Source organism: Drosophila elegans, unplaced genomic scaffold, assembly GCF_018152505.1.
Source record: "Drosophila elegans isolate 14027-0461.03 unplaced genomic scaffold, ASM1815250v1 contig_753, whole genome shotgun sequence".
Taxonomy (NCBI): domain Eukaryota; kingdom Metazoa; phylum Arthropoda; class Insecta; order Diptera; family Drosophilidae; genus Drosophila; species Drosophila elegans.
This window is the reverse complement of record NW_024546108.1, coordinates 623512-650955: the sequence shown is the minus strand read 5'-3', so window position 1 is coordinate 650955 and position 27444 is coordinate 623512. Positions and strand designations below refer to the sequence as shown.

At 43.5% G+C, this 27444-nt stretch overlaps 1 protein-coding gene across 1 annotated transcript in view; it reads right to left on the bottom strand.

Moving 5' to 3' along the window:
- Positions 1-27444, bottom strand: part of LOC121467801 (protein amalgam) — a 338558-nt gene that overhangs the window by 261991 nt on the left and 49123 nt on the right. Inside the window, exon 3 of the mRNA XM_041710084.1 lies at positions 27100-27218. Coding sequence (XP_041566018.1) covers positions 27100-27218 — 119 coding nt within the window. The remainder of the gene's footprint in view (positions 1-27099; positions 27219-27444) is intronic.

The following is a 27444-nucleotide window of genomic DNA, read 5'->3' as shown; positions in this document are numbered from 1 at the left end:
GGTACTTGTCAAAATACTTATGCCACCACATGAAAATTACTTTAGCTTATATTTTTTTAAGTTCATATGACAAAATGTTGAATTCATTATTTTTAAGTTTGTATTAGTATTAAGTAAAACAGAAAAAAAATCATTGAGTTATATTAAACCATTAAAAAGTTACATACAAATTTGAACCATTAGTTTTTCGTCAAAATAACTATGCCGACTAGTGTAGTTATGGCTCTAACCATAATACTTCGGGGGCTCAAATCAATATAGGCCAGCTTAATACAAATTTTCAATTATAGGACCTACAAGACTACCATATATAAAAATTGGCGCTTTTCATTATTGATACTGGAGCTGATTTCAGTGTCATTAACGAAAATATATGCCACCAAAAAGAGAAACAAAATACAGACGTCCATGAGAGACTTTGCAGGTTTGCTTCATTTAAAAAATTAAAAATAATTATTATTGGAATCTTGGAATACAACTTTCACGATAATTTTGACGGTATAATCGGAGAAAATATACTAAATGCTTTAAAGGCAATTATAAACTACCCAGAACAGACAATTATTTTGAGCAACGTTAAGCTCAACTAGCATACGCAACATCCAAATAAGCTAAATAACTTCCCATTTCCCGAAACCTACTCATTCTTGCTGTAAAATGTTTTTAAAGTCTTTTCTATAATGAGGGATATAATTTAACTTTTACAAGCGTGATAAAACACAAAATAGCCACAAAAAACGAGGTATCCTGAAGCACGCAATGAAGAGGTAAAAAGACAAATTAAACATATGCTAAAACAAAGAATATCGTAATAAGGCAATGGCCCAACCCCTTTGGGTTGTCCAAAAAAAAATTAGACTTTTCAAATCAACAGAAATGGCGTCTCTTAGTCGATTACAGCAAGTTAAACGCCCAAACAATAGAAGATCAATATCCCATACCTAACATAGATGAAATCTTTCATAGACTTAGCGGGTGTAAAATTTTCTCTTCATTAGACTTAGCAAAAGGTTTTTACCAAATCGAAAAGAGCGAGAATGATATCCAAAAACCAGCATTTTTTACTGCCAACGGGCATTATGAGTCTTCGCCCATTGGTCTTCGAAACGCTCCCGCAACATTTCAACAATTTTGTATTGTATACATGGATAATATTCTTATTTTTTCAAATACCATCGAAGAACATATTGAACATATCACTTAAGTATTAAAACGATTAGCCAATGCCAACTTAGAACTTCAAATTGAGAAATGTGAGCTTGTAAAATAAAATTTCTAGGGCACGTTTTAAATGCAGATGGTCCAAGATTAGTCGTTGCCATTGACAGAATTAACTGTCTCATACACAAAAACAAATTAAAAGTTTTTTGCGCATTACTAGCTATTTAAGGCAAAACATAAATGACTACTCTAAAATTGCTAAGCATTTAATAAAATACCTCAAAAAAAATCTAAAATAAATACGACAGGTATTGGGTTCTGTGACGGCCCACCGTCACAACAACTCTTAAAACTAAGTACAACGAAATTATTCAAACGCGCGCCCAAAGCCAACAGCACCCGGTCATCCCTATTCGATAATCATCGAGCAATAACCCTATTACCCTGTTCGATAATCATCGAGCAATAACCCTATTACCCAATCACTTGCGTTCCGACGAGCTTCGAGGAAACATCACCAATAAGGAGTATCCGGGTAAGTGTTCTGGTAGAAAGTCTTGGTAGTGGTAGTGGATCCGTAAGAGTTCGATTGTAAGTCGGCTCTACGACATGGAGAGGATCACCGACGCCCAATGCGGTTTGGAATACGCACCCAGGCGTGATCACTGAGCCCGGCACGGTTTGCGTAATTCCGGCCCATCTCAGTGGGTTCCTCCCACGTTTCCGGCTTCCGACCAGCAAACGATACGGAATAAACGGCAGTTCGAAACTAACGATGCCCTGACATGCAGCGCCGGCACCAAGCAGTGCAACACACTGCCCTTCCGTAGCGCCGATGCCGCACACAAAGCAGTGCAATACTCAGCCAGCAGTAATGTATTTGGCCCTTCCGCAGCGTCGATATCACTCAGCAAGCAGTACCACACTCGGCCCTTCAGCAGAGCCGACATCAACCCAGCAAGCAGTACCACACTCGGCCCTTCAGCAGCGCCGAACGTTTATCAAAAGTGCCCCAATTGTAGTCCACCAACTATGCTCTGGGAGCAGTCCTTTTGCAGGATAGTATTTTAAAAACCCATTAACTAAACTACAGCACATTCGAAAAGGAACTGCTTGCAATTTTTTTGTCCATTAAATATTTTCATCATGACCTGTATGGGAGAAAATTGGTATTTTTTTTTATTAAAGGCAAGAAAAATGTTTTGGCGGACACACTTAGTAGGATATTCTGACATAACACTCTTTCAGATTGTCCTTAAATAAAAAAACGACTCCATCCATCTATATAAAATGAGCGAACTTGGTATTCCAATCCACAAAAAGAGAAGTCGAGCCAATACCCGACTTCTCAATAGATCTGATAAACCTATTTTTAAGCCAATCTACAAATGCAGAAACCATTCACAGTGCTCAATCCGATAATTTAAATTATTTGAAAAATACAGAAAACGCCTTAAATATATATAAATTACAATGAGTTCTAAAAGAATCATTACCGAAATCTTGTACACACGGAAAATACAAAGTGGTTTGCACGTGTTATAGCAATTCAAACCGCAGATTTATTTTTAATTTGAGATGAAAATCATCCAGTGATCCCGCCTTCTCTTTCGTCTTGTTATTCAATCATTCAAGGCAAAAGGTGGTCAAATCAGAACTGTTAGGTGCAGATTACCCCATTTCTAAACCAGCAATTCTTGACGACTTACGGTGAGGTGAAAGTTTCTGGAGAAAACATTATTTAAAAATAACCATCTTGTTTCAAATGCGTTATACTATTGTGAACCAGTATTTAAATTTTAGCTTATGTTTAACAAGAACGGCATGACTAAAAATACTATAGGTAAAGTTACCTAACACCAAAAAATATACTAAACGTTGTTATTATAGTCATGTCCAAGTCAAGTGAGCAGAAATAGAACTTAATTAACTTAAGGACATTACACTGAACAGATAAGTGTTTTATTAAAGTATTTCGTAACAGCCTTAGAGTTTTCCCGCGCTTTTCACAATTTTCCAGCGCTTTTCATCATTTTCCCGCGCCTCTCGGCATCAGGCTAATATATTCGTTGCCCTTAGTTATCGGTCAGTGCATCATTCTACGACAGCATTTGCTTTTGCTTTGGAGTTAAACCGCTAGCCGCGTACACATACAGACGCACACCTATCTTTGGTCGGCTTCGTTCTCGATCGCTGGCGCAGTGCAATTGTTGATTAGCTTGAACGCTTGTTCGTTTTTTTTCGGGACGCTTGAGCCTTGGCGTGTGCTTCCCTCCAGCACATACAAAATATAAAAGCCCTAACTAGATTTTTTTTACTTCTCTCGGCACTTTGCTCCCCTATACTTCATGCGTTCGGCATGTTTCTCGTTATATTTTTTTGTACATTTGTTTAATAATATATAAAGTAATTAAATAATTAAACAAATTATATACATAAATCGAAGTAAAAAACTCGAGGCCATAATTGGTTATAAATCTTTATAAAATAAATATTTAATACCTCTTCGATACCAACAAAAACTAAACAAAAATAAAGGCAATGGCAAACAAGAGCTTAAACATAAACGAGATATTTGCATGACTAGTATAAACTGAACATATCAATTGTCTGTGAATCCGGTTGAGCTCGAGTGTCGATTAGAAATCCTAATAACGCACAATGAAATGCTGAAAATTATTCCAAATCCGTTTGTTGCCGAAATCGGCAGAAGCGCCCCAGTGAAAACATGTTTAAAAAGTAGCTACTTTTGTCACTTTTATCCTATTCCCTTTTGCATACGGTTCGTTATAATCTCTGAGTCGATCTTATTCACCACGCGAGCAGATCTTTATACACGCGCACATCAAGTCTGTCTCTATTTTAAGATCAGTTGTGAACAGAAACACGAAGGGCTAGGGTAAGAAAATCTACGTAATTTTAAGATCACATGTAAACTATACACCACGAAGGGCAGCTGAAATTAACAATTTTTTATCTGAATTGGAGTTTCCTACTCTGACTGGACCACGTAGGACAACGATGAGATGCTAACATGCATGAAATGCTTCAGGCAATATTAACATATATGCTGTGGACTGGACAACTGTTCTACCACCAGTAATTGGACGTGCGAATTTTGCACCATGAAGGGCGCAGTCCGTCGGTCAGCATGGCGACCCTAACCTGACAAAAATTCAGTTGGAACAGGAGGCCAACAAAACGCCAACTAAAAACCAGCGGCAACTCACGTGCAGCACATTCGCCCTGTTGAGAACCAGAATTACACCAAACGGAATTATTCCGCAAATAAATTAGCAAAACCAAGAATGTAAAAACTCACAACACACCGTCACCGGTAAGCAGTATTCTGTGAAGAACAGATGTAGTACTCCTCACCAGCCTGTTGAGCCCCAAATCATTACTGCTCAGCAATGGCGTTCCAAAGGAGTGGCTTAAAAAGACATAACAAATCCTGCTTGAACAAAAGGTCTCAAATCAACAATCGCCCAGCGAAACATCATCCGTTACTGCACCAGGATCAGATGCCCATTACCGGCGTACTTAATAATCATCGGCAGACCGAAAGTTAACGCGATGAAAGCTTCTTCCGAATCAAACCCGTCACTTTACGAGGGAAATCTAAGCTGATCGACATATACGAAATATACATAGCCCGCATCTAGACGACTTAGCCTGCGAGTCTCGGGAAAATATCAAGGTGCCCAGCTTGGGCATGACGGCGAAGACTATGGTAGCGGAAGAAGGCAAACAGAAGTATCGACATTTAACCGCCGAGGACAAGGTCTCTACACTAAAAGCACTCTAGAGGATAATAGAGCTTCCAAAACTCTCATGTAATGGACAACATATAAGTGTACTGCATGGTACACGGCCGGCTAGCTATGGATAGACGAAGACCATTCCGTTCCAGATAGTTTGCCAACGGCAAAGAGACAGATAAAATGCTTGCGAAAAATGCATAACAATCCCGAGTTTGCTGGTGAGCTGAAATAAAAAAAAAATCTGGTCGACAAGGGGTACGCTAAAAAGCTTGAGTGACGAAACCAAGAAGAATCCTGTCGGCACATGGTATTACCCATTTCTGAGGCTACCAGCAGCTACTTGGCCCGTCACAAAATCAAATTTTTCAACAACAGAAGAACTGCGGCCGCGATTGCTACAAATACGAGATCACTCAATAAGAACTAACTACGATGTCTTTTCGAAATGGAATACGCCGTCGAGAGCCGTTGCCTGTTGGTTCCTGTATAAAGAGCAGCTCACCAACCAAAGCCGCAAGCAGTCAATGCCCACACGCCTTTCTGTATTTCATATTAGAAATGCTCAAATGTACATATTTTGATGCGTACAAATAGAAGACTTTCCCGATGAGTACGAGAGTGACTTAATGTCCAGACTGGTGGCTCGCAGTAGTGTTTTTTGGAGGCTGAAAATATGAGTTAAAAGATTGATTATGATTTTGATATCAAAAAATAAATCAATCTTCTCTTTATTGAGATGGATTAAGAACTAATTTACTTAAGTTAAACAATTTTTTTTTTATAGCTACGCGTCGCTCCATCGCTGCCGCCGTCTCTGCCGCTGTTGCTGTTTCTGCTGATGTTCTTTCATATAATTGGTTGTTGCTCTTGGTCGCCGTCCCCGTAACGTAAGTGTGCATAGACTACTTCGGCCCGCTCATTGTCATCGACCGAAGGAAATCCCTGAAACGCTGGTCACGTGCCTTACAATGAGGGCGATACATATAGAAGTCGTTAACAGCCTAAGCACAGACTCCTGCCTTATCTATAGCGATAATGGGACTAACTACCGGGGAGCGGAATCATTTCTCCAGGAAGTCCAATTCATAGACGAATCCAAAATGCTCCACCGCCTTGTCCAGCTAGAAATCGAATGGAAATTCAACCCGCATGCTACAAAATCTCTCCTCACCAAAAGTTCTCAGACGAGAGCCTAATCACAGCGATGAGGGATATAGAGTTGAAGGTTAATTCTGGTGAGATGGTCGTCTCTATTGAATAATGAATAGAACAGCGAAGGGCTGGGGTTGGAAAATCTACGTAAATTTAGGGTCACATGTAAACTTTACATGTGCAGAATTTTTAAGCGTCGCTGCTGCACTACGAAGAAGGGCAGCAGAAATTAACATTATTGTATCTAAATTGGAGTTTCCTTTAATGTGTGCTTAGAGAACTAGCTTATTTTCGCAGCACCCTTGCTAGCTCAATCGGAAAAGTGCAGCTGAGGAGAGCGGATGTGTTTCGCGAGAGCTCCTCACTGTCGGGACCGGCAAGGTGTTTCGCCTAGCAGGTAGAACGAGGTTCTGTCTTTTCGGCTAGCCACCTTTATCGCAGGCTCCCTAAGTTGGTCCGGATTGTGTCGGCAAGGTGTATCGCCTAACAGGTAGAACTAGGTTCGACCTCTTCGCCCAGCCACCTTTATCGCAGACTCCACGCAAGGACTCCCTGAGCTCGATTTAACCACGACCTAGCACCCGTTGGATCTCAGCGTTGAAGTCTCAGCCTTGTAGACTCTCAGTCGTTCGGCGTCTCGACTTTGCGATCTTGATGCCGTTACTCGGCACTTGATTAGCTACTGGTCTCGCGTACAAGCACTCGCCCTGATTCTCGCACTATTACTTCGTGGTGCGCTGCGCTTGCGCCGCCTTTTTATAGCCTGTGATGGTCCCGTTATTTCCCTTCTCCAGCTCGCATGTTAGTTCACGGTGCGTACTCTTTGTGCGGGTCCGAAGTTCGTCAATTTACCGTTTGACCTTGTTGTGAGGGTCCAATGTCCAGCGTGGTACCGTTGACTCACGGTGTCTCCGCTTTGCTCGGGTCCAAGGTCCGTTGTTTACCGTATGACCTTCTTGCCGTTGACTCCTCCGGCATTCTCGCCTCATTCGCTGTTGCTAGGCAGCTCTCCTGCATCGGAATTTGTGGGGACTTTTAAGACTCCTCACATTTCCCCGCCAAACTCGTGACCCATACAGTTCCCCAAAAGACTTCTGTCCTCGTAAGACTCCCCCCAGACAGCGCCCTGCAAGACCTTCAACTTTCCCATGGCTGTGCTGCGTTAGCCTGTTCCCCAGACAGCTCCCCGAAAGACTTGAACTTTCCAAAACTGTCTCGTTCCCCAGACAGTTCCCCGCGTGAAATTTTAATTTCCCGCCCAGACATTCCCCATGTTTGAAATCACCATTCCGATTCCCGTCGTCTGGCCACTCTCGATCGCACTTATCGATAGTGGGTCCAGCATTGGCATCGTTTTTGCCGTTATCGTTTTCGTTGTCTTAAGTTGCTTCAGTGTGACCGTTTCTTGAGAAACTTGACATTTGTAATTTTCTTGTAACCAAAGTCTTTTATCTTTACAGCGACACCATGATCATGATGCCCCTGCCATGTCTCGGGGTGCTGACCGTGGACCGCGTGCCCCGGGAGACCCTTGCGACAGCCAACGGCGGCCTCGTTTTTTTCACCGGCCAGCGTGCTTGGATGCGATTCGCCCCCGCTCCGCGATCGGCTGCTGCGGCTGACCACTTTTTGTTCCAGTGTTGTGCTGTGACCCCTCAAAATAAAAAATGCTGGTCTTACGGAATGGGACCCACTTTTATTGGGTCCGACTAACCCGCACTCGGCCCCCTGCTACCTTGATCCGGTAGCGCTCTCCGCCGTCCAACATGAGCTCGGCCCATCGGTCCTTCCTGCGTCTCCCTCGCTGCCGTCGCGCTTCCTCGGCCACTCCGTCTACGGAACCTCTGCCCACGGTTCCACGCCCTCCGACTGCTGTCTCCGCAACGTCAGCCTCGCCGGTGGGGCTCGCGGCTCCGGCACGAGGTCTGCCGCGCGATCTTCGGGGGTGACGTCGCGTCCCGCGACATCTCCGGCGGTGTTGGCCACTCCCACGGCCCCTTCTCCAGAACCTCCGTGGGCTCTTGGGCCTCGTGCTCCTCCTCGTGCGTCGCCTTCTGCTTCTCGCGACAGGCCGACTCCGCGACGCGTTTCGCAGACTTGGCTCGCGGATCGTACGGGTGCATCGGCGGTGGGCGCTGCCAGTCGATGGCCTCGACTGCCTCCCACATCCGGGCATCCGCTGCCTCGTCAGGCACGGGCCACGTCCACGTGACCGTCTGCTGATGGCGGTCAGGTTGCCGCTCGTCCTTATTGCTAGTTGCGTCGACTCTGTTCTCGACGCCTTAAGTCCTTCAGGATGCCAGTAGCCAGATTAGCTACCGCATTGCAATTCCTTTGGTTTTCCAGCATGCAATTGATTACGTTATCCACTCTCAGGAAACGCTCGTTTTTTAATTCAGCTTCGGCTAGGTTCCTCGCGTATAGGGGCAGATGAAGAATGCGTGCTCCGCGGCTTCGATGCTTGCTGTGCCGCAGTGGTCGCAGCAGGGGTTCCGCTTGTGCTTGAACCTGTACAGGTATTCTTTATAGCATCCGTGCCCGGAGATCATCTGTGTGAAGTAGAAATCTACCTGCCCGTGTCTTCTCTGCAGCCAAGGGATTAGAATAGGGATTAACCTGTGCGTCCACCGTCCTGTGCTCGCACTGTTCCACCTCCTTTGCCAAGCCTCTATCGTGCTGCTGCGCTGGGTCCTACTTCCTGTACATTCTGTCCTTCGTTCTGCCGCCAGGAGGTCTATCGGTATTGTACCGGCTATCACTAGTGCGGCTTCCTCTGATACCGTGCAGAAGCTCCTTGTGATGCGCAGTGCGCATCGTCTGTAGACAGCTTTGCACTGGCGACTATATGTTGCGGTCTTCATAGCTTCGGCCCACATGGGCGCGGCGTACAGAATGGTCGAGGTCACCACTGTGGCTATGATCCTTCTGCTGTGCTATTTTGGTCCTCGGATGTTGGCCATCGTCATTGAGATGGATGCAGTCGATCTGGATGCTTTGGATGCTGCATACGCTAGGTGGGTCATGAACGATAACCTGTGATCGTTCATTACCCCAAGGTACTTCATTGAGTCGCTTGATGCTATTAAAGTTGAACTGACTCGAATTGTTGCCTTCTCAGCAATCTTCCTGCTGCTTATGAGCACTGCCTCCGTTTTGTGCTCGGCAAGCGATAGCCCGTTGTCTGCGAGCCAGCTCATAAGGGTGTCTATGGAGAGGCTGCACCTTACCGTGACCTCTTCGAGGGTTTTCGCTACTGTTACCAGCGCTATGTCGTCCGCAAAGCCCACTACGGTGCATCCTTCGGGTAGTGCCTGCCTTAGGATCCCGTAGTACATGGCGTTCCACAGAATCGGGCCCAGGACTGAGCCTTGAGGTACTTCTGATGTGTGTATCTGTGTGTGTGTGCTTGACGATACCGTGTATCGTCCTCCCCCTTTCTTCGGTTAGGGTATAGTGCTCCTCCGATACGCCGGATTTGTTGAGACTGCACCTCCTTACTTTGCGGTTTTAACTGGCTTATGTGTGTGTTTTTTTTTTGCCCGTGTTTTCTTGCGGGTTGCAAATAACCTGTGAGTCGAAATTAATTATTTTAAACGACCCTTCATATCTGGGAGTCAGTTTCGCCGCGAATCCTACTGCTGCCTTGGATAGATGTTGCTCCTTGGCCCATACCGTGTCTCCGATCTGTGGTTTCCACGGGCACCTTCGGAGATTGTAGTGGCGCGTCTGATCCTGCGCCGCCTTCTCCATGTTCCGTCTGACCAGCTCGAAGATTTCGTTTATTTTCTTCGCATTTTCTGACGGCGTCTGGGTTTCCCTTCCTGTGCCGGTAGTTTCTACATCAAACAACGCGCTCGGTAACCTGGGCTCTCTACCCTGCGTGACGAATGCCGGTGAATACCCTGTGGACTCTGCTACACTAGTGTTCTGGTCTTGTTCTCTGGTCTTGTTGTTCGCCGGTTGAGCAAGTGGCTTCGTTTTCATCATTCGGCAGGTTTCAGGTAAGGGCTGCCGCGACAGTGCGTCCGTCACAATATTCAGCTGACCTCTCCTGTATGCGATTTCGAAGTCGTATTGTTGGAGCTCCAGTGCCCATCGTACGATTCTTCCGGTTGGGCTCTCGATGCTATTTAACCACTTCAGAGCCATGTGTTCTGTTATCACTTTGAAGTGGTATCCCTACAGACTTGGTTTTAATTTCCTTATGGCCACCACAATTGCTAAACATTCCTTTTCAGTGGCCGATGCATTTTTTTCCGACCCGTTCAAGGTTTGGATGGAATAGGAGATCACCCGCTCGCCTGGTCGGAGTTTTGAGTGAAAATGGCACCCAGCCCATAACCGCTGGCATCGGTCTGCATCACAAACGGTTTTGTGAATTCCGGGCATGCCAAAATTGGGTCGGCGACCAACCTCGCCTTGACAGCTTCAAAGGCCTACTGGTGGTCGTCGGTCCATTCGCATTTGACACTCTTTTGGAGAAGAGCGTTCAGCGGATGCACTAGCGTGACAAAATCTGGCACAAAACGCCTGTTCCACGACGCCACTCCCAAATATTGCCGCAGCTCCTGAAGAATTTACCCTTTTCGGCGTTTACTTTCAGGTTCGCCGCTCGCAGTCTTCTAAATCCGTCCGATGACGCTTATATCATCCTGATACACGAAGACGTGCGGCATTATTTCGGGTCCTATTACCTGGTCCTACGCCCTCTGAAAGTTGCCGATGCCGAGTGTAAACCAAAAGGCATAACTTTTCATTGAAACAGGCCTTTCCCTGGCACTGTAAAAGCAGTGTATTGCCTGCTGGCTGCCGGTATCTGCCATTACCCTTCCTTTAAGTCGAGGTTGCTAATGTACTTAGCTTCTCGAAGTTGGTCCAGCATATAGTTGATCATCGGCATTGGATATGCATCCTTCACGGATTTTGCGTTAATCTGCCTGAAATCCACGCACAGCCTCCATTTCCCGCTCTTCTTTCTCACCATGACTATTGGTCCGTACAGCTGGACTCCTTGACGGTTCGATGCAGCCCTCTTCAAGTAGCTCGTCCACTTTGGCGTTGATCTCGCCCTGCATTTTTGGATTTTTCCGATCGTCCTTTATGGTGATCCTGTGTACAGATTTTCCAGACTCTCCAGCTCGGTCTTTAAAAACTGGTCCCATCCTTTTTCGAAAATCCCTTCGGGGATTCCACGACTGCTACCAACAGTTTTTCCTCCAGCCAGCCTCAGTGTCTGTCCCTCGCCGGTATACGATTTTGGTGAGGAAATTCCATCCTAGCACCAGTGCGTCGATCAATCCTGTTAGGATTCCTTCAGGTCGCCCATTTCTTTTGAGCGGCAGCACCTTACAATACCTGGCCGCCCCTCGGAGGCTGGGATCGTTGCGCGTTTCCCGAACAGCACTCCACCGTTCGGACGCCTATCTTTCCGCATCGCCAGCAGAATGTGAGCCGCCGGTTCCGGCACTCCTTCGTCCAATGGTCCGCGCCCCCGCATCTGCGACACGCGTTGGTCGGATTCTGTATAAATCCACTGCGATCGGCTGGTGGTCCGTGTTCCTGCGGCGTATGCCTCCGTGGCGCCTCCGTGTCCTCCTGGCACCGCCTACACACCGCACCCTGCTCTGCCCTTGGCCTTGGCACTGGGCGGTTCTGTGTCCTCTGGGAGTGGTTTTCCATTTCAAACTTCTCCCGTTGCTCCTCCAGCTCCTCGAACTCGTCTGCCAGCGCCATCAGGGTGTCCAGGTGCCGACACTCGTACGGCCGGATAAACATTCGGAGGGCCGGCGTGCTGTTCTCCTTTATCCTGTTCAGGACTTCTTTGGCAGACATACCCAGGGGCCGCATCATCGTCTGCATGTCTGCCTTCGCTGCCTGACCTGGTCCGCTAGCTTCTCCATGTATAATATAAAGCCTCCCCAGTTGTCCCACTGCCGGTTGTGGGCTATGAACCACTTTAGGGCTTTGCCCTGCAGCAGCTCCTGCATTGCTCGTGGGATCTGGTTTATATCCAGACCATATGTTCCATAAGTTCCACTCTCGGACTTGCTTGGCCACCTTGGCGTAGTCCTGTGGATGTGGCCGTACGCTTTCCTTCCTCTCGCGACTGCCTTCTCGCTGCGTGCCGTCGCTTGCCATGCTCTGAATATCCAGGCTTGCTATAAGGCCTTCGGCATCTGCGGCTGTTAGTTTGAATTTTGGGATCGGTAGCTTCCGGAATTTGACCTCCAGACCTGCCACTAACTCTGCCACGACCGGGTCTTCTGTTATGCGGTCAACCGTCTCTGCCATGGTCTTTCTCATCGCCTCTACCGAGCCCTCGAGTTCTATTCCCAGAACATTGCTCACCTCGGCGAAGTCCTCCTTCCTGTGATTATAAATCCAGGACTTTCCCATCTTTGATCTTTTGTTCTCTTGGTCAGGGCTATCACTCATGGGCGCCAGATGTAACGACCTGATTTCTTATGTATTCTCGCTCGCTACGTTAACGGGCAGCTAGCTCAGAGAGGTTATGGGTTTGTTCCACCAAATTTATATTGGGTGATTACCTTTGACCAATGAATAACGCAAGAGTTCTGTTGGGATCGTAACTGTCTTTATTCGTCTCCTTATACAAGCCTCGCGGCTCTTCAGCTGCTGCTGCTCCTCGTCGTCGTCCTCTGCGGCGTCGCTCCTCGTCGCTGTCCTTCGCGGCGTCGCTCCTCGTCGTCGACTGCTTGCTGGTATCTGACTCGTGACGGCTCCTTCGAGACTCTGGATATAATGCGAACCTCACTGTCGGGACCGGCAAGGTGTTTCGCCTAGCAGGTAGAACGAGGTTCTGTCTTTTCGCCTAGCCACCTTTATCGCAGGCTCCCTAAGTTGGTCCGGATTGTGTCGGCAAGGTGTATCGCCTAACATTTAGAACTAGGTTCGACCTCTTCGCCCAGCCACCTTTATCGCAGACTCCACGCAAGGACTCCCTGAGCTCGATTTAACCACGACCTAGCACCCGTTGGATCTCAGCGTTGAAGCCTCAGCCTTGTAGACTCTCAGTCGTTCGGCGTCTCGACTTTGCGATCTTGATGCTGTTACTCGGCACTTGATTAACTTGCTACAGGTCTCGCGTACACGCACTCGCTCTGATGCTCGCACTATTACTTTTATAGCCTGTGATGGTCCCGTAATTTCCCTTTTCCAGCTCGCGTGATTGGGTCCAAGGTCCACTGCCGCACCGTTAGTTCACGGTGCGTCCTTTTTGTGCAGGTCCGAAGTCCGCCGATTTACCGTTCGACCCTGTTGCCCTTGCCGTGTGAGGGTCCAATGTCCAGCGTGGTACCGTTAATTCACGGTGTCTCCGCTTTGCCCGGGTCCAAGGTCCGTTGTTTACCGTTTGAACTTGTTGCCCTTGACTCCTCCGGCATTCTCGCCTCCTTCGCTGTTGCTATGCAGCTCTCCTGCATCGGAATTTGTGAGCAGTTTTAAGACTCCTCACAAAATATATAAGCAAATTAAATTTCATACTCGGTAAAGAGAGCGTAAAGTAAACAGCAAAACAATTTAAATACACGTCAATCCGAAATCTAATTAACGTGAGGTGACGAGTAAGGATTGCAAGCGCGTACTAGATAAATCACCAATATCTTTTGGGGTCTTTACAAAACATTCGATTTTGGCAATGAAAAAGGAAATCTCTTATTAATTTATATATTCGTATGCATTTTATTTATCTTTCCATCGAAATTTGCCGTTCTCTTTTTTCTTTTTCTTTGCTTTTTTGTGCCTAGCAATGCAATGTGGGGGAAACAGGGGATTAAAATGAATTTTCAACGCACGATCGTAATATGTGTTCGAAAATAAAGATTATGTAAAACTCACCCAAATCCAGCTTCCTCGATGAAAGCGCTTTCCCGATTTGGCTACTGTGGTGGAAAGAATTTTAGACTCTACACAACTCACTAATGTATTGGCCCCATTTTCTCGGGTCTCATCCCACTGTGGCCAGACTTCTATGACAACCATTTCTTTGCCTTGAATTTATTCCTTTTTCACCTTAAGAGACTTAAAGTGGGCATTATTGATTTGCACGCCAAAAAAAACTAAAACAAACAAATTGGAGGGCTTAATTATCTTACTGGACTTCTTGCAACACCGTAACGTCACAAGTTTTTTTTAAAACATAATCTCGCCAAAAAAAAAAAACACTTAAGACTACAACGGATAATACTTCCGAATCTGCTGCTTTTAAGTTTGACTCGACACGATTTCCCGACCGGTAGCAAGATCTTAGCCAGTCCTGCCCTTTTTGGCGCGCTTCACATGGACCGCCCAAACTAAGTTCTCCTATTTCGTCTTCCCGCCCATTCGCCGCGACGGAAATTTTCGGGAGAGCTTGATACAATTTGGAGCTCTTAATTTTCTCTCTTACTAAAGGTGTTTCACTACCGGGTCTTATATATCTCCCTTTTTATTTATAGGGAATATTCTCCCGCTTTGCAACACATAGAAATAAAGGTAGATGTAAACTTAGGAATATTTGCGGTAAGAGCTGAGCGCCTTCTCGCTGGGTTCCTTCTTCTCCGCCTGGTTTAGAGTCATTCCTCGAAACTTAACAGACCTCTCTGGCAGACTCCGGATGCAGTATGCAGACCACCACCGTGTTGAGCAAAAATGGGTTTTTACTAAGCGCCAAGCCTAAATCCACAAAAACCACTTTTAACCTCATAATTCCCTTGACCAGAAAAATTCACACCAAAAACCTTACCCTGCGTAACACGGCGCTGTGTTTTTCACCCAAATATCTTCGCCTTCAATGTTTATTTTTAGGGCTAAAAAAAACGAACTAGATCGCTGGACTGCCAAGATGGGAAACACTCTTGCAATCGCTCTACACCAGGCGGAAACCTTCTCCGCCGCCTAAGGCCTCACCCATAGGTGGCGCCAGCCAAGTATCTTGTAACTTCGGCCTAAGCGTTACATGGTGGGGGGACAGAAATTTTCATGTTGTTCCGTTTACTGAAGAGAATATTCAAGAAACCAAATTTCAGACCAAATCTGAAGAACATTTGCGAGTTGTGTTCAAATACCTTGAGGAAGCTATGAAAAACTACTACACGTAGCAACTAAAAAGCAGCAAGGGCCTGCAGGTTGTATTAAAAGGAATCGAGCCCGATGTAACCCCTAATGAAGTTATCGATGCTCTCAAAGAAAACGTTTTTTTCTGCAAAGAACGTTAGTAACATCATTAACAAGAACAAAAAGCCGCAACCAATAATGAAGTTCATCCTATATGTTGCTCCATGATCCGGAGTTACGTTCACCAGCATAATTTAGTTAACAGCCCAAGCTAACAGTCGACTAAGTGTTCAGCAAGTGTTTTAATCACAGCTAATCGATGATGACTTTCAGTACACAGAAGGAGCGAATTGGAAAGGCGCGGCGAAGTCAGCGAAATGAAGACATGGGAGAGAGCAAAGGCATCTAGAACTACAGAGAAATCACTCACTCACTTTATTTTATACTTACCACCTTGCACTTTCAATGTAAGGTATTGCAACAATAAAGAAACAAATAAAGTTCAAAAAACGTAGAATGCCAGCACCTATTGCACCGAAGAATTACGGTGGAGAACCACATTAAAAGGAACAGCCCAAGCCAACACTAGGACAACAGTCTGTGAATTTTGTGGAGACTTTCACAATTCCGCAGACTGCCCTGCCAATAAGCAAGTCCCCTAAGAGAAGAAATGTGGAAGCAGTTTTCAGCAGCTCTACAGCGGAGGAAATCACACGGCTAAAAACCCACTCCAGTCCAATCTAGGAAGCCATCAGCAGGTCCCAGGAAATTCACAAAGCACTCTGGAATCAGTAATGGTTACCATGCAACAAAGTAATATGGAATTTACGTCCTTCATGAAAGCGACCATGCAAACACTGGTTCAAAACCGGAACTTGGTCTTACAGTTGCTTGCAGCTAAGCAGTCCAAATAGTTTATGGCCAATCTACGAATAACCATGTGGAACGTCAATGGCGTTTTCCGGCACAAACTTGAAATATCACAGATCCTTATGCAAATACAACTTCCAAATAAGAGGTTACACCTTCTAACGCACAGATCATCCAGATGGTAAAGCCCACGGCGGAACCGGAATCCTAATTAGGAAACGCATCAAGCACAATTTTCAACAAAGGTTTGCAACTAATGACTTGCAGGCCTCGTCTATTATAGTGCAGCCAGGTAACGGAAACCTTTCTATGGCCGCCGTATTCAACTTAAAAATTTGTAAAGGACAATTCATTGATTTTTACAACTTACTTGGAGATCGCTTTATAGCAGCAGGGGACTATTATGCTAAACATACGTACTGGGGATTACGACTCGTGCCTCCCAAAGGAAGGTTATTGTCCAAAGCAATCATAAAACCGAGCAACAATATGGACTATGTTTCCCCTGGTAGCCCCACATACTGGCCAGAAGACCCCAGAAAAGTGCCTGACTTCACAGATTTTGCGGTGAAAGAAAACAATTCACGCAACATAATAAGCGCCGAAGGGCTTTCGGAACTTAAATCTGAACATTCGCCAGTACTAATAACTCATTTTCAAGGCCCACAAACCAAAGACCACCCCCACAGACTGACATCGCACAGAACCAATTGGTTAACATATAAAAAGTATAGAAGTTCCCACATTGAACTAACACCTCAGCACAACATCGAAACGGACATCGACTGGCATACCAACAGATCGCCATTCTCAAAACAACGTCTTAAGGAAGCATCTTGCACAGTAAACCAGAGCTCTCCAATCGAAACAGTCACTCCGATAAAGAAATTCATCAGGTAGCTGGGCCTGCAGCGGCGAAGAAAGAGCCACTGGTCCATTTGTGTTACCACAAATATGAAACTAATTCCATACCAACCCTGTTTCGTCCAAAGGAGATCGCGAAAGTCATAGGGGAACTGAAACCGAAAAAGGCCCCGGGCGGTGACCTTAGAACCCCAAAAATGATAATTGAACTTCCAAACTCTGCTATCGAGGTTATTTGTAATCTCTTTAATGGGATAAAACGTCTCGGCTACTATCCTAGAAAATGGAACAAATCGTATAACAGACCAATAAGTTTATTATCGTGTCTGTCTAAATTGTTGGCCTTTAACACGCATAATACCATATCTGGAAGCACACAATGTCATCCCGGCACATCAATTTTGCTTCCGTCAAAACCATGGAACTATCGAACAAATTTACAGAAAAACATCAGAAACTCGCCCAGCCTTCGAGCATCGGAAATACTGCAGCGCAATATTCCTCGATGTATCTCAAGCTTTCGATCGAGTCTGGCGCAATGGCCTCATGTATAAAATCAAAACAAACTTGCCTACATACACTCATAAGGTACTTGAGTCGTATGGACCTACTATACATCAGATGAGGAGCTAACAACATCTACGTTCACTGACGAGCAATAACAGAACTAGCCAGTCACCTCATCGTAGTAGAGATGTGGCTATCTGACTGGCGTATAAAAATAAATAAACAAAAATGCAAACAGGCAAACATGCCCTTCACTATCATTGAACAGTACGCAGATTCACCAAGTCAACGGCGTTCACCTAGACAGACCTGGAGAAGACCCATCGAATGCAAGAAACACCTAAAACTAAAAGCCAGCAGCTTCCGCTGGATCTTAAACGCTCGATCGCCCCGCGTCTGGACTACAAGGTCCTGCTGTACAATTCTACTCTCCAGCCCATCTGGAAATTAGGCTTCCAGATGTGGGGGAACACGAGCAGCAGCAGTATAGACATCATACAGCTCGCACAATCAAAAACCCTGAGAACTATCACTGGGGCACAAAAACATCCACAGGGACCTCGGCAATCTTGAAGTATAAGATGAAATAGACAAACAAAAAGCGACCTACAATGAATAACTGTCTGTAAAAAATCTCGCTAGCCTGAAGCGGGTGTACGATAATGATTGCCTTATTTTTTTGAGAACCTTTTGACAACTTTTAAATTTGCAAAAAAATTTCCTTAAGAACCCTCATGACACGGTCACAGCTTAGTATGACTCCTTGCTGTCTATTGGGGATATATACGCATTACTAATGCTATTTTAATACATCTGAAAATGAGCAAGATTTATGTAGGAACTTAAAGAAAATGGGAAGAACAGTTAGATTATACCTTGTTGTCTTTTTGGAGCGAATGTGAGGCTGCCCCGTACAGGCGATACTAACATATGGTAACGGAAGAGGTTTCCAAGCCCAAAACTGTTCAGCAGACCCAATCTAACCCTAACAAGACGGGAAATAGGAGTTTTATGTTTGTCGCTGCCAGGAACGACCCTGTAAATACCAATGAAAGGGCCACTGTCCAAAAATGCAATTCGAACAGATGCAGAGTGTGCAATTCTTCACACCACACGTTGCTACACGTTGACATGCAACTGCATTGGAGAAAGTTATTCTTGCAACTTTTGTTGTGATCGTTCAAACTAAAAGTGGCATGTTTTTATCGGTTCAAGCGTTGCTCTACCTCAGGTTCACAAATAAACTTTATGGCTGATGAGTTCGCTTAGAGACATAACATTACAGGAGGGGACGTGTGCTTGAGAATACGAGGCTTTGTTGGGACTTATGCCCAAGCTACAAAGAAATACATTCAGTTGTTAAGTCGCGAGTACGGAACAGCCAGTTGTCGTCCGATTGCTGGATCCTAAGAAATATTTTTGGTTATCAACCGGATCAAGTGCTGAACACCTGATAAAATTCAGTTCGCAGAAGAAAATAGACTCGGTTCTTGGCTGGATAGTGTTCGGGAGATGTGCCTCTGAAATAATACAAAGGTTGAACAAGTGGTAAATTTCAGCTGCCTGGAGGAAGCCTTGGAGTCAGTTGACACAACCCTGCAGAAAGTCCATACTCCTGAGCAGAAAAATAGTTAAAGACAATAGTCCGGTAAATTTTCGGTTCGTTCGCCCTTCAAATCTGACCCAAATACTCTTGGCTCATCATACGAAGCTGCGAAACGCAGACTTTTGTCCCTAGAAAGGAAATTGTGAAAGGATCCTTCGTAGAGGAAGATGTATCTTAAATTCATAGAGGAATATATTTCCATAGGCCACATGTCTTCCACCAATGACAAAATTCCAAATACTCCGCACTATTTTATTCCAATGCGTTCTACGGCCACAAAGTACTTCAACCAAGTTGAGAGTAGTTTTCGATACATCGTGCCGGGCATCGACGCAGGTGCCGTTGAATGACATCTTGATGGTAGGCCCCACCATTGAAGAGGAGCTGTACTCGACTCCGCTTCGGTTTAGATTGCGCAGGTTTGCCCTCGTATAGCCAAATAATGGTGGACGATGCTGACCGAATTTTTCAGCTCATAGATCATGAGACGGAATCCTTCTGAGTCTCTGAAAATCGTTAAGTTAAATACCGTTACATAAGGAACTTCGCCAGCACCCTTTTCGGCAATTAGGTGTTTAATGCGGCAAGGAGGGTTGAGGACCTGCAAGGCAGGATTTAACTGCAAAGTGGTTTTCAAACTGCCCAGAGTTATCCGCATCCGATAGGTCTGCATTAACGTAACTATGACACTTGGCGTAGTCTGGTTACCGCTTAAAGATTACTTTCAATTTCGGTTTGATGACTCTTTCCTGGATCTTCCCGCGAAAAAACAAAATATTTTGTCGGTGACTGCTAGACTTTTCGAACCACCGATTCACAAGTGCTGATTCAAAAACATGGTTTCGGTGACGTTTCCATGAGAGCGTATGGAGCGTGCTTCTAAGTTCGCACTCAAACTGCTAAAGGTTTGAAAGTGTTTGTATTGACCGCCAAATCTAAAGTAGCTCCCCTCAAGACGAAAACTTTGCCTCACCTTTAAGCAGACCTCTATAATCGAGTCAGGCCATAGCTAAATTGTCCCATTGAGAATTTTTTCCTGTGGACAGATTCCGAGATCACTTTACACTGGATCAAAACCCATTCTTCGTTGCTATCTGCAGAAATTCAGGAGTGGTGGGAGAAAGCAATTGGAGACACGTTCCCACTCAAGTCAACCCAGCAGACATAGTGTCCATAGGATGTGACGCAGAGGAGCTTAGAACGACCATTTGGTTCGGTGCGCCTTCATTCTTGCTCGACTCAGAAAGTAATTGGCCTGTAAATAGAAATTTCGAACTGGCGGCTAATGTAGTGTCGATAAAGCTACGCAAATCGGCCTAGGTCTGGTAGTGAGCCCAGAGCCAAATTATTTGCTTCAGAAAATAGATTCCTTTTCGTCGCACCAGAAGCTTCTGAGAGTGTTCGTGTGGAATTACCGTTTATTCAGAGATGCAGAAAGGTTTCCAAGCCCTTTTAGAAAAGTATTTCGCCAAGAGAACTGGATTTCGCTTTGGAGAAAATTGTTGAAGCTAAGTAAAATTCCGAAAAAAAACCGGTAGCAACGAATATTCAAAAGCTAAACCCTTTTATTCAGGAAAATAAATTAGATTGGTGTTCCTCGACATTGCTACGAGTTGGGGGTCGGTTATTAAATGCTCCTAGCCCATACAAAGCCAAATTCCCGTTGTTGCTGTCTAAAAGCTCACTGTTCATCAGATCCTTTGTGTCATACCTTCTACGATTTTTACTCTGGCCCACGAGCTCTCGTAAGTCGTCTGCGCTAGAAAAAATGCCTAGTTAATGCTCAAGAAGTCTGCCGACGAACAGTTTGATCGTGCATGCACTGTTTTTGCTGCAAGCCGCTGCAGGCCCAGAACGACGGCGAAGCCCTGATCCCCGGTCATCTGCTCATCGGCGGCGCCCTTCTGGCCCCACCATCGGAGCACTTCCAAGTGAACCTGACCTGCTTGCGTCGATGGCGAGGTGTCTTGTCGTACATCTCCAGTCTGCAGCAGATGGCACCAGGAGAAGCCACACATCGGCATGGGAGAATTGGTCGTCGCCTCCTGATAACCTTTCACCCCAGCGGTGGAGGATCAGCCGACGGACGTGCAGACTCAAGATGGAGAATGCCAGCTTTTATTCGTTCTTGCGAATTCTCCCAGTCTCTCGCCACTTCGATTAACATAGTTCCAAAAGAAATTGTTTGAAGATTGAAGAGCAATTGAACTCCATCAACGCTTATCTAGTTCGCAATATTTCGCTTGTTTATTTGTTTATTTTCGCCAATATGTTCGTGTTTTATTATTACAAACTAGTATTTAACTTATAGTATATATATTCTTAATCAGGATCAATCGTAATTTAATTTGATTTAATTTATTTAACAAGTTTTTCCTAACGCTACAAGTATAATACTTTAAATTTAATGCGCTAGTCATAGAGGAAAAGTTAATTTGCAGTCAATAATTTTTATTAAACGCTACAACAACATTTTAATTATATATATATTATGACTTAAGCTAGGGTCGCTATCTTCGCGCCATGCCTTTTTAGAATAATTGTGGTTGCTCCTCGCGAAGTGGATACTCAAAGTGTTTCAAAAAGACAGCTTGGCTCTTTAGAATTTTTATTATTTTATGTAAGCAAACTATCACTCTCATTTTCATCCAGTCTGCCAAGTGGAGTTCAAATAATTTATACGAAAATCCAATGACGTCATCAAATTGATGCAGATTAAACACGAATCTCGCAATGCTGTTTTATGCTATTTTAATTTTGTGCTGGCTGATTGAGTCACAATTTGCAAGAATTTCAACCCCATAGGGAACCAGACATGATTTGCCAAGCAAAAGACGTATATTTCTAGGTAAATAATTTCTAACCGGATAGATTGAGTTAATGTGATCGTTTCAGGTCAGCGTACTGTTAACTTAAAAACCTATTAATAGAAGAACTTTAATTAGTTTCTCTCTCCATTATTATATTTCATTTTAAGGCACTTGGATTTCGCCAGAATAAGTCCGAAGCCGTTATCTTTTGCCCAGTTGCTTATTTCGACAAGTTCACGATTACGTATATTTACACAATCAATTATTATATTTTGTGACGACTCACATACATCTGGACTTCATCTGCGTACATATGAACTCTACAATTTGATAACACGGATTCAAATAAAGAGTAACATAGAACAGAACCTTCAGGCTCACCACGTTTTAAAAATACAAAAGAAGATGAGACATTAGACATTACAAGACGACGACGACGATTTAGTTAGTTAGTTATGATGACATAAGTTTGACCGCAGTTTTTGAATATCTGAACTGAGTTTTTAATTTAGGCGTTTCAAAGGTGTTACTGGAGTGGAGAAGTACTAGGAGGGTCATAAAGGATCTGTCAGCATAATCACATAAATTGTTCGAAATTGATTGCTGACGTGCAACGGTTTTTCCGGAATCCGGGCAGCCTATTGTTTAATAATGCATTTTCTTGTATTAACGAATTAGTATGGGCAGCCATTATATAAGGTCAAGTAAAAAGTAATCCATTATATGAACAATAGATGACCTTAGTGATCTGTATCTATATACAAGTCCGATTTAATTTTAGTTTTAGGCGTTAGAAATTTGAGCTTTCGTACTATAAAAGCTTTTTAGAAAAGTTAAGTGATCGATAGCACAAACTCTCGTATACGCAAGCCAGGCATCTGAATATGTAAATGCAGTATATGGCCTTAATACTGTAACTGCCAACCATGCACAATTCTTGTTTTGTCGATTTCTTTTTTTCAAAAATGCCGACAAACTAATGGAAATCGTTGAGTTTAAGCAGTAAATCAATTTCACAGGATCTAAACATTGCTCAAAATAACAGTTTCGAACCATTTAAAAAAGGCTGGATACACAAAAAAGCTTGATGTATGGGTGCCACATGAGCTTAAAAAACCTTTAGGACCGAATTTCGATCCGCTGCACAGTGGTTGCGCCCATAGGCCAAAATTCAAAAAATTGTCTCAAAAATGACCAAGCTTCTTAATGGCAAACATGATTTTTCTGGAAATCTAACGGGCCTTCTAAAAATAGAACGCAAAGCGTGAACACTTGGTCAATTTTGCAGCGCAGCGGCGTTACTTTAGCATTTCGTCAAAACAAAGTTGCACTTTAAAGTGGTCAAACGTTCGCAAGAGAGGTTTAAATTAGTTTATTTAAAATGAACTTTAAAGTTTCAGGTATTTACTTTAATAAGTTATTTTTTTTGTGTATGTATGTTTGATTATTAATCTTTTATTTATGTATTATGTGAACGTCATTTTCATGATTATATATACTTTTAGATATGTTACCCCAGATCCCCCCTTTTGGAGTGTTATCAGTGTATTTATCAAGCTGCTAATACTTGCTAATTTGTGTGTATTCATTAATAAACTTATGCTGTCTTACTGTTTTCAGGGTCAAATTTGCGACGCAGTCTGCTGCTCTTCCTTTGCATTTGTGATGTTTCTTTTGTGTTTGTCATTTGTGTTTGTAGACAATTTTGGATATTCTTTTTTTCGCTCATTTGTATGTTATCATTTTCTATAGGCGCTTCTTGTAACTGCGAATTTTCACGCATGTACATCTTGTTCTTTGGTGCACAGAAGAGGACAAAAATGCCGATAAAACTCGAAGAGTGACTACTTTGGTAGAAGAGAGCATTAAGAACAAGGAATAGCAGTTGACATGATAACACTTAAGAACTGCATTAGTTACATTTGAAAATTATTGCCTTTTCGACTAAATACAGGCGTATTAAGAGTTTAATTGTTCAATATCACTCTAATTGGCTGAACATTATTGAAACAATTATAATTGAGCCTCCTCATCGAAGGGTTTCAAGTGCTGAACGTGGACGACCCAAAATTAATTTTGTCGATTCCTCAAAAAGGACAAAACGTCGTCGGCTAGCCCTATTAGAAACACATGATGAGTCTGCAGCTTCTGTTTTGCGCTCATCCGATTTTCCACCGATCCTAAAGTAATCCGAACCAAATATTGAAAAGGTTTTATCGCTTTTAATGGAAACTGGAATCACGAAAAACCAATACTTGCTCATTCGTGATTTCATTAATAGGGAAGCACCATGCAATATATTGCCAAGTTATGAGAAAATTCTCAACGGGAAATATTTATGGCCGCGGCTCCTTACAAGCCCAACCAGTGTGCGCTGGCTGTGCCAGGATTTTTAGAATTTTATGTACAAATAATGGATTACTTTTTACTTGACCTTATATTTTCAAAGGCCTTTGACAGATAAGTGTAGGATAGGATAGGATAGAAATGGGCCTCTCTTCTTTGTTTTCCTTTGGGACGGGGACAATATTAAGATTTTCCAACTGTCTGGAAACGTAGATGTTGTTAAGGCAGCTATGAAAATGTGCGTACTGAATCGTAAGATTTTAGGAAGCATTAACTTAAAAAATGTTGCGTTGGTACCGTCCAGTGCAACTGTATCTGATTTTATTTTAGGAATATTGACAAGCACTACACACACTGAAATTTAAACCTATTATCACAGAAATTTTCATGTAAATATTGTTATTGCAGATTTCAGCTACATTGGCTTCACAAAGAGGTTGGTCTTAGCTGATTCAATTAGTTTATTCACTGTGTGTCCTAATAACTTTAATTGGCCGTAGTATTGCGGAGTCCTGTACCTTTTTGATTCGCGACATTTCGCGATTTTATTGCCAACTTAATTTTATTATTAAAACATGATGTAAGTGAGTGTTTTGTCACTATTCTTTGGACTGAAACAAAGTTATCGTACAGGTAGCTCCGATAGTAATTTAGGTGTGTATTGATTAATTATTTCAAGAAATAAGTACACTATTGGGCAATTTTCAGGATGCTCACATAATCTTGCACTTCAATTTCTAAAAACATATATTGCCAAGCGCTGCATCAGTCGCTGACAGGAGTCTGAGTTAAGTGTTTTGTTGTTATATATTACCAGAATAATTTGTGTGAGTGCGTGTGTAGTTTTCAGTTGCTTTCCACAGTTAGTTTTTATTTAAAGAAAATTAAGTTTTATTAGTTTTAATCAAGATTGAGACCTTGAGTGCACAAAAGCGGAAATAAAGAAAACTTTGTGGAGCTTTTTATTGCAATTTAACGTATTTTTTGAGGAGCTCCTAATTTCACGTCTTTCTTTCCCCCTTCCTTTCCATGGGTAGATTTTATTTAAGAAGGTATTAAGTCATCTGATCGACAGATCGCTTAAAGAATAAAATAAATGTAAGCGAGGGATGGGGTTGCTCCTCGCTCTTAGCTACTAGTGTTGGCAATGCAGTTCAACAGATGGGGCCACTTAAACTCCGATTGTGATGTGGGGTAACATTTAGTTTAAACTTTTGTTAACTGAGTAACGGGTATCTAATAGTCGGGGAACTCGACTATATCGTTCTTTCTTGTTTTTATACATAGCTTTTAGAAATATTTAAGCAGTTCATTGTTAACTATACACCAAATAAATAAATAAATATCAACAGAAATTAGTTTTGCCTTTGAACATCTGGAATATTGTAATGTCAATTCCACAATGTCCCTGAATACACTAGAAGGTTTCTTGAGTCTTATCTTTACAGCAGAGTCTTCGCAGGGAAATGCAACGCAAAATACCTGATGATACGATTATTCCCGTGTTAGACGGTTTTAAGGGCGCCCAGCTAAAGGCGACCGAGAGGGTCACGTGTTGCGGATAGCGAACGGCCCTACAGGATCATCTGTGAATATAAGTAATAAGCACTGTAATAAGCAGGCCCGGACAGTTAGAGGGTGTCTGTCGCTGCCTGTCAGTAGTACCGACGATGCGAGTTGTTCAGCCGCATTTATAAGTTACTTTAACTTGGACAGTGCCGTGAGTCAGCCTGGCTAAAGAGCCCGGGTCAAAAACAAGCTCAGTCTCTCACGGTGTGCGACTTCCTGTTCTAAGTTTCGCCTTACCCGGATATTGCGGATCTCCCGTTTTTTCGGGTAAAGCTTCACATTCAACTACTATGGATATCAGGCCTATAAGTCTGACATCCTTGCTTCTTAAAGCTTTAAGCGGCTTATTATACATAGTGATGACCGGGAGCACGGTCGGTCGGGCCGAACAGAAGCAGTCAGTGTCTGCACTGACGTCACAAAATAAGAAAATTACGTCAGTGAAGGCTTACACTCTGACCAACTCAACATCTTCCTTCAGGCTTCCGGATCGCCTCATCTTCCAAGCGTAGGCTTATGCGATATGGGAAGCACTAATACATGTATCACACTGTCGCAAATCTCCACATGAATAGGCATCGCAGTTTAGTATATACCTTATATGGCATCTCTCTTCATCCGAATAAGAAGAAATGTATGCCTATGGCTACCTGTAAGCTAAACATAATAAACCAATACAAGATCTGTATGCCTATGGCTACCTGTAAGCTAAACATAATAAACCAATACAAACGACTAGCAAACCTAGCCTTGCAAAGCCTGAGACACTGTCGCATTTATCGCTAAGCAAGGCCCATTAATACTTCAGAACTACTAAGACTTATCCGTTCCCAGTGGGGGTTAGTAATACGGGTGCTAACAGGCCATCAACTGGTGGGCACGAGTGCCAACAGAAGCACCTCAAAACGAGTTCTACAGAAGCTGCAGAGACGAGAAGAAAGACTAATTGGCTAATGCAATCCTTAAATGTCCAGCGATTTATGAACGCGACCAGATGGGAGCTATGCTGTGCTCAGCTGCAACAGAGCAGCCGACACTTGGTCTAGGAGTTAAAAAGATCCGCGCGGACTCACAATGGACCAATTTAAGTCAAGGTATGTCAGACCAGATCTTGCAGCCGCTCTAACCTTACCTTAGTTAGAAACCTTCAACTTTGTGCCAGTTAAGATGACTTAAAATTAATTTTCAATTTTAAGATTTAAGATGAGGAGGGCCCATTGTTAGTGTACCATGACTAACGTGGATCCCAATTTAATTACCATTTAAATTTTATCTACTTATATGGAATGAAAAAGAAAATGTTGTTGTGATAGATAAGCGGAGCTAACAATTTGCTGTGTTTTGTTTATTCATCAATAAAGAATATGTGTAGGTCGAATTTTATTTATTTACTTACCCGATATTGACCCAATTTGTCAACAACGCAGGTGAATGATATATCTCGTCCTAAGGGAACCGTTATGTTGCCCAACTTCGCCAAAAACTCTGGACCTATTTCATCTGACTCGCTGTTTCCTTAAAAAAATTAATTTAGAACCAAAGTTATAAAACAATCAGGTGACGTTCAGACGAAACTAGCTAGTTCTATCATAGTCACGTTCACTCACATGTGAGTGTAATTCAGATGAAAGTTAAAAACGTTGTGTTATAGAAATATCATAACCAACGATAAGCATGACCTGGAGTTCAACAAAACTTCGTTTAATATATTTACAGGTCGCTACAAATTGAATACAAAATC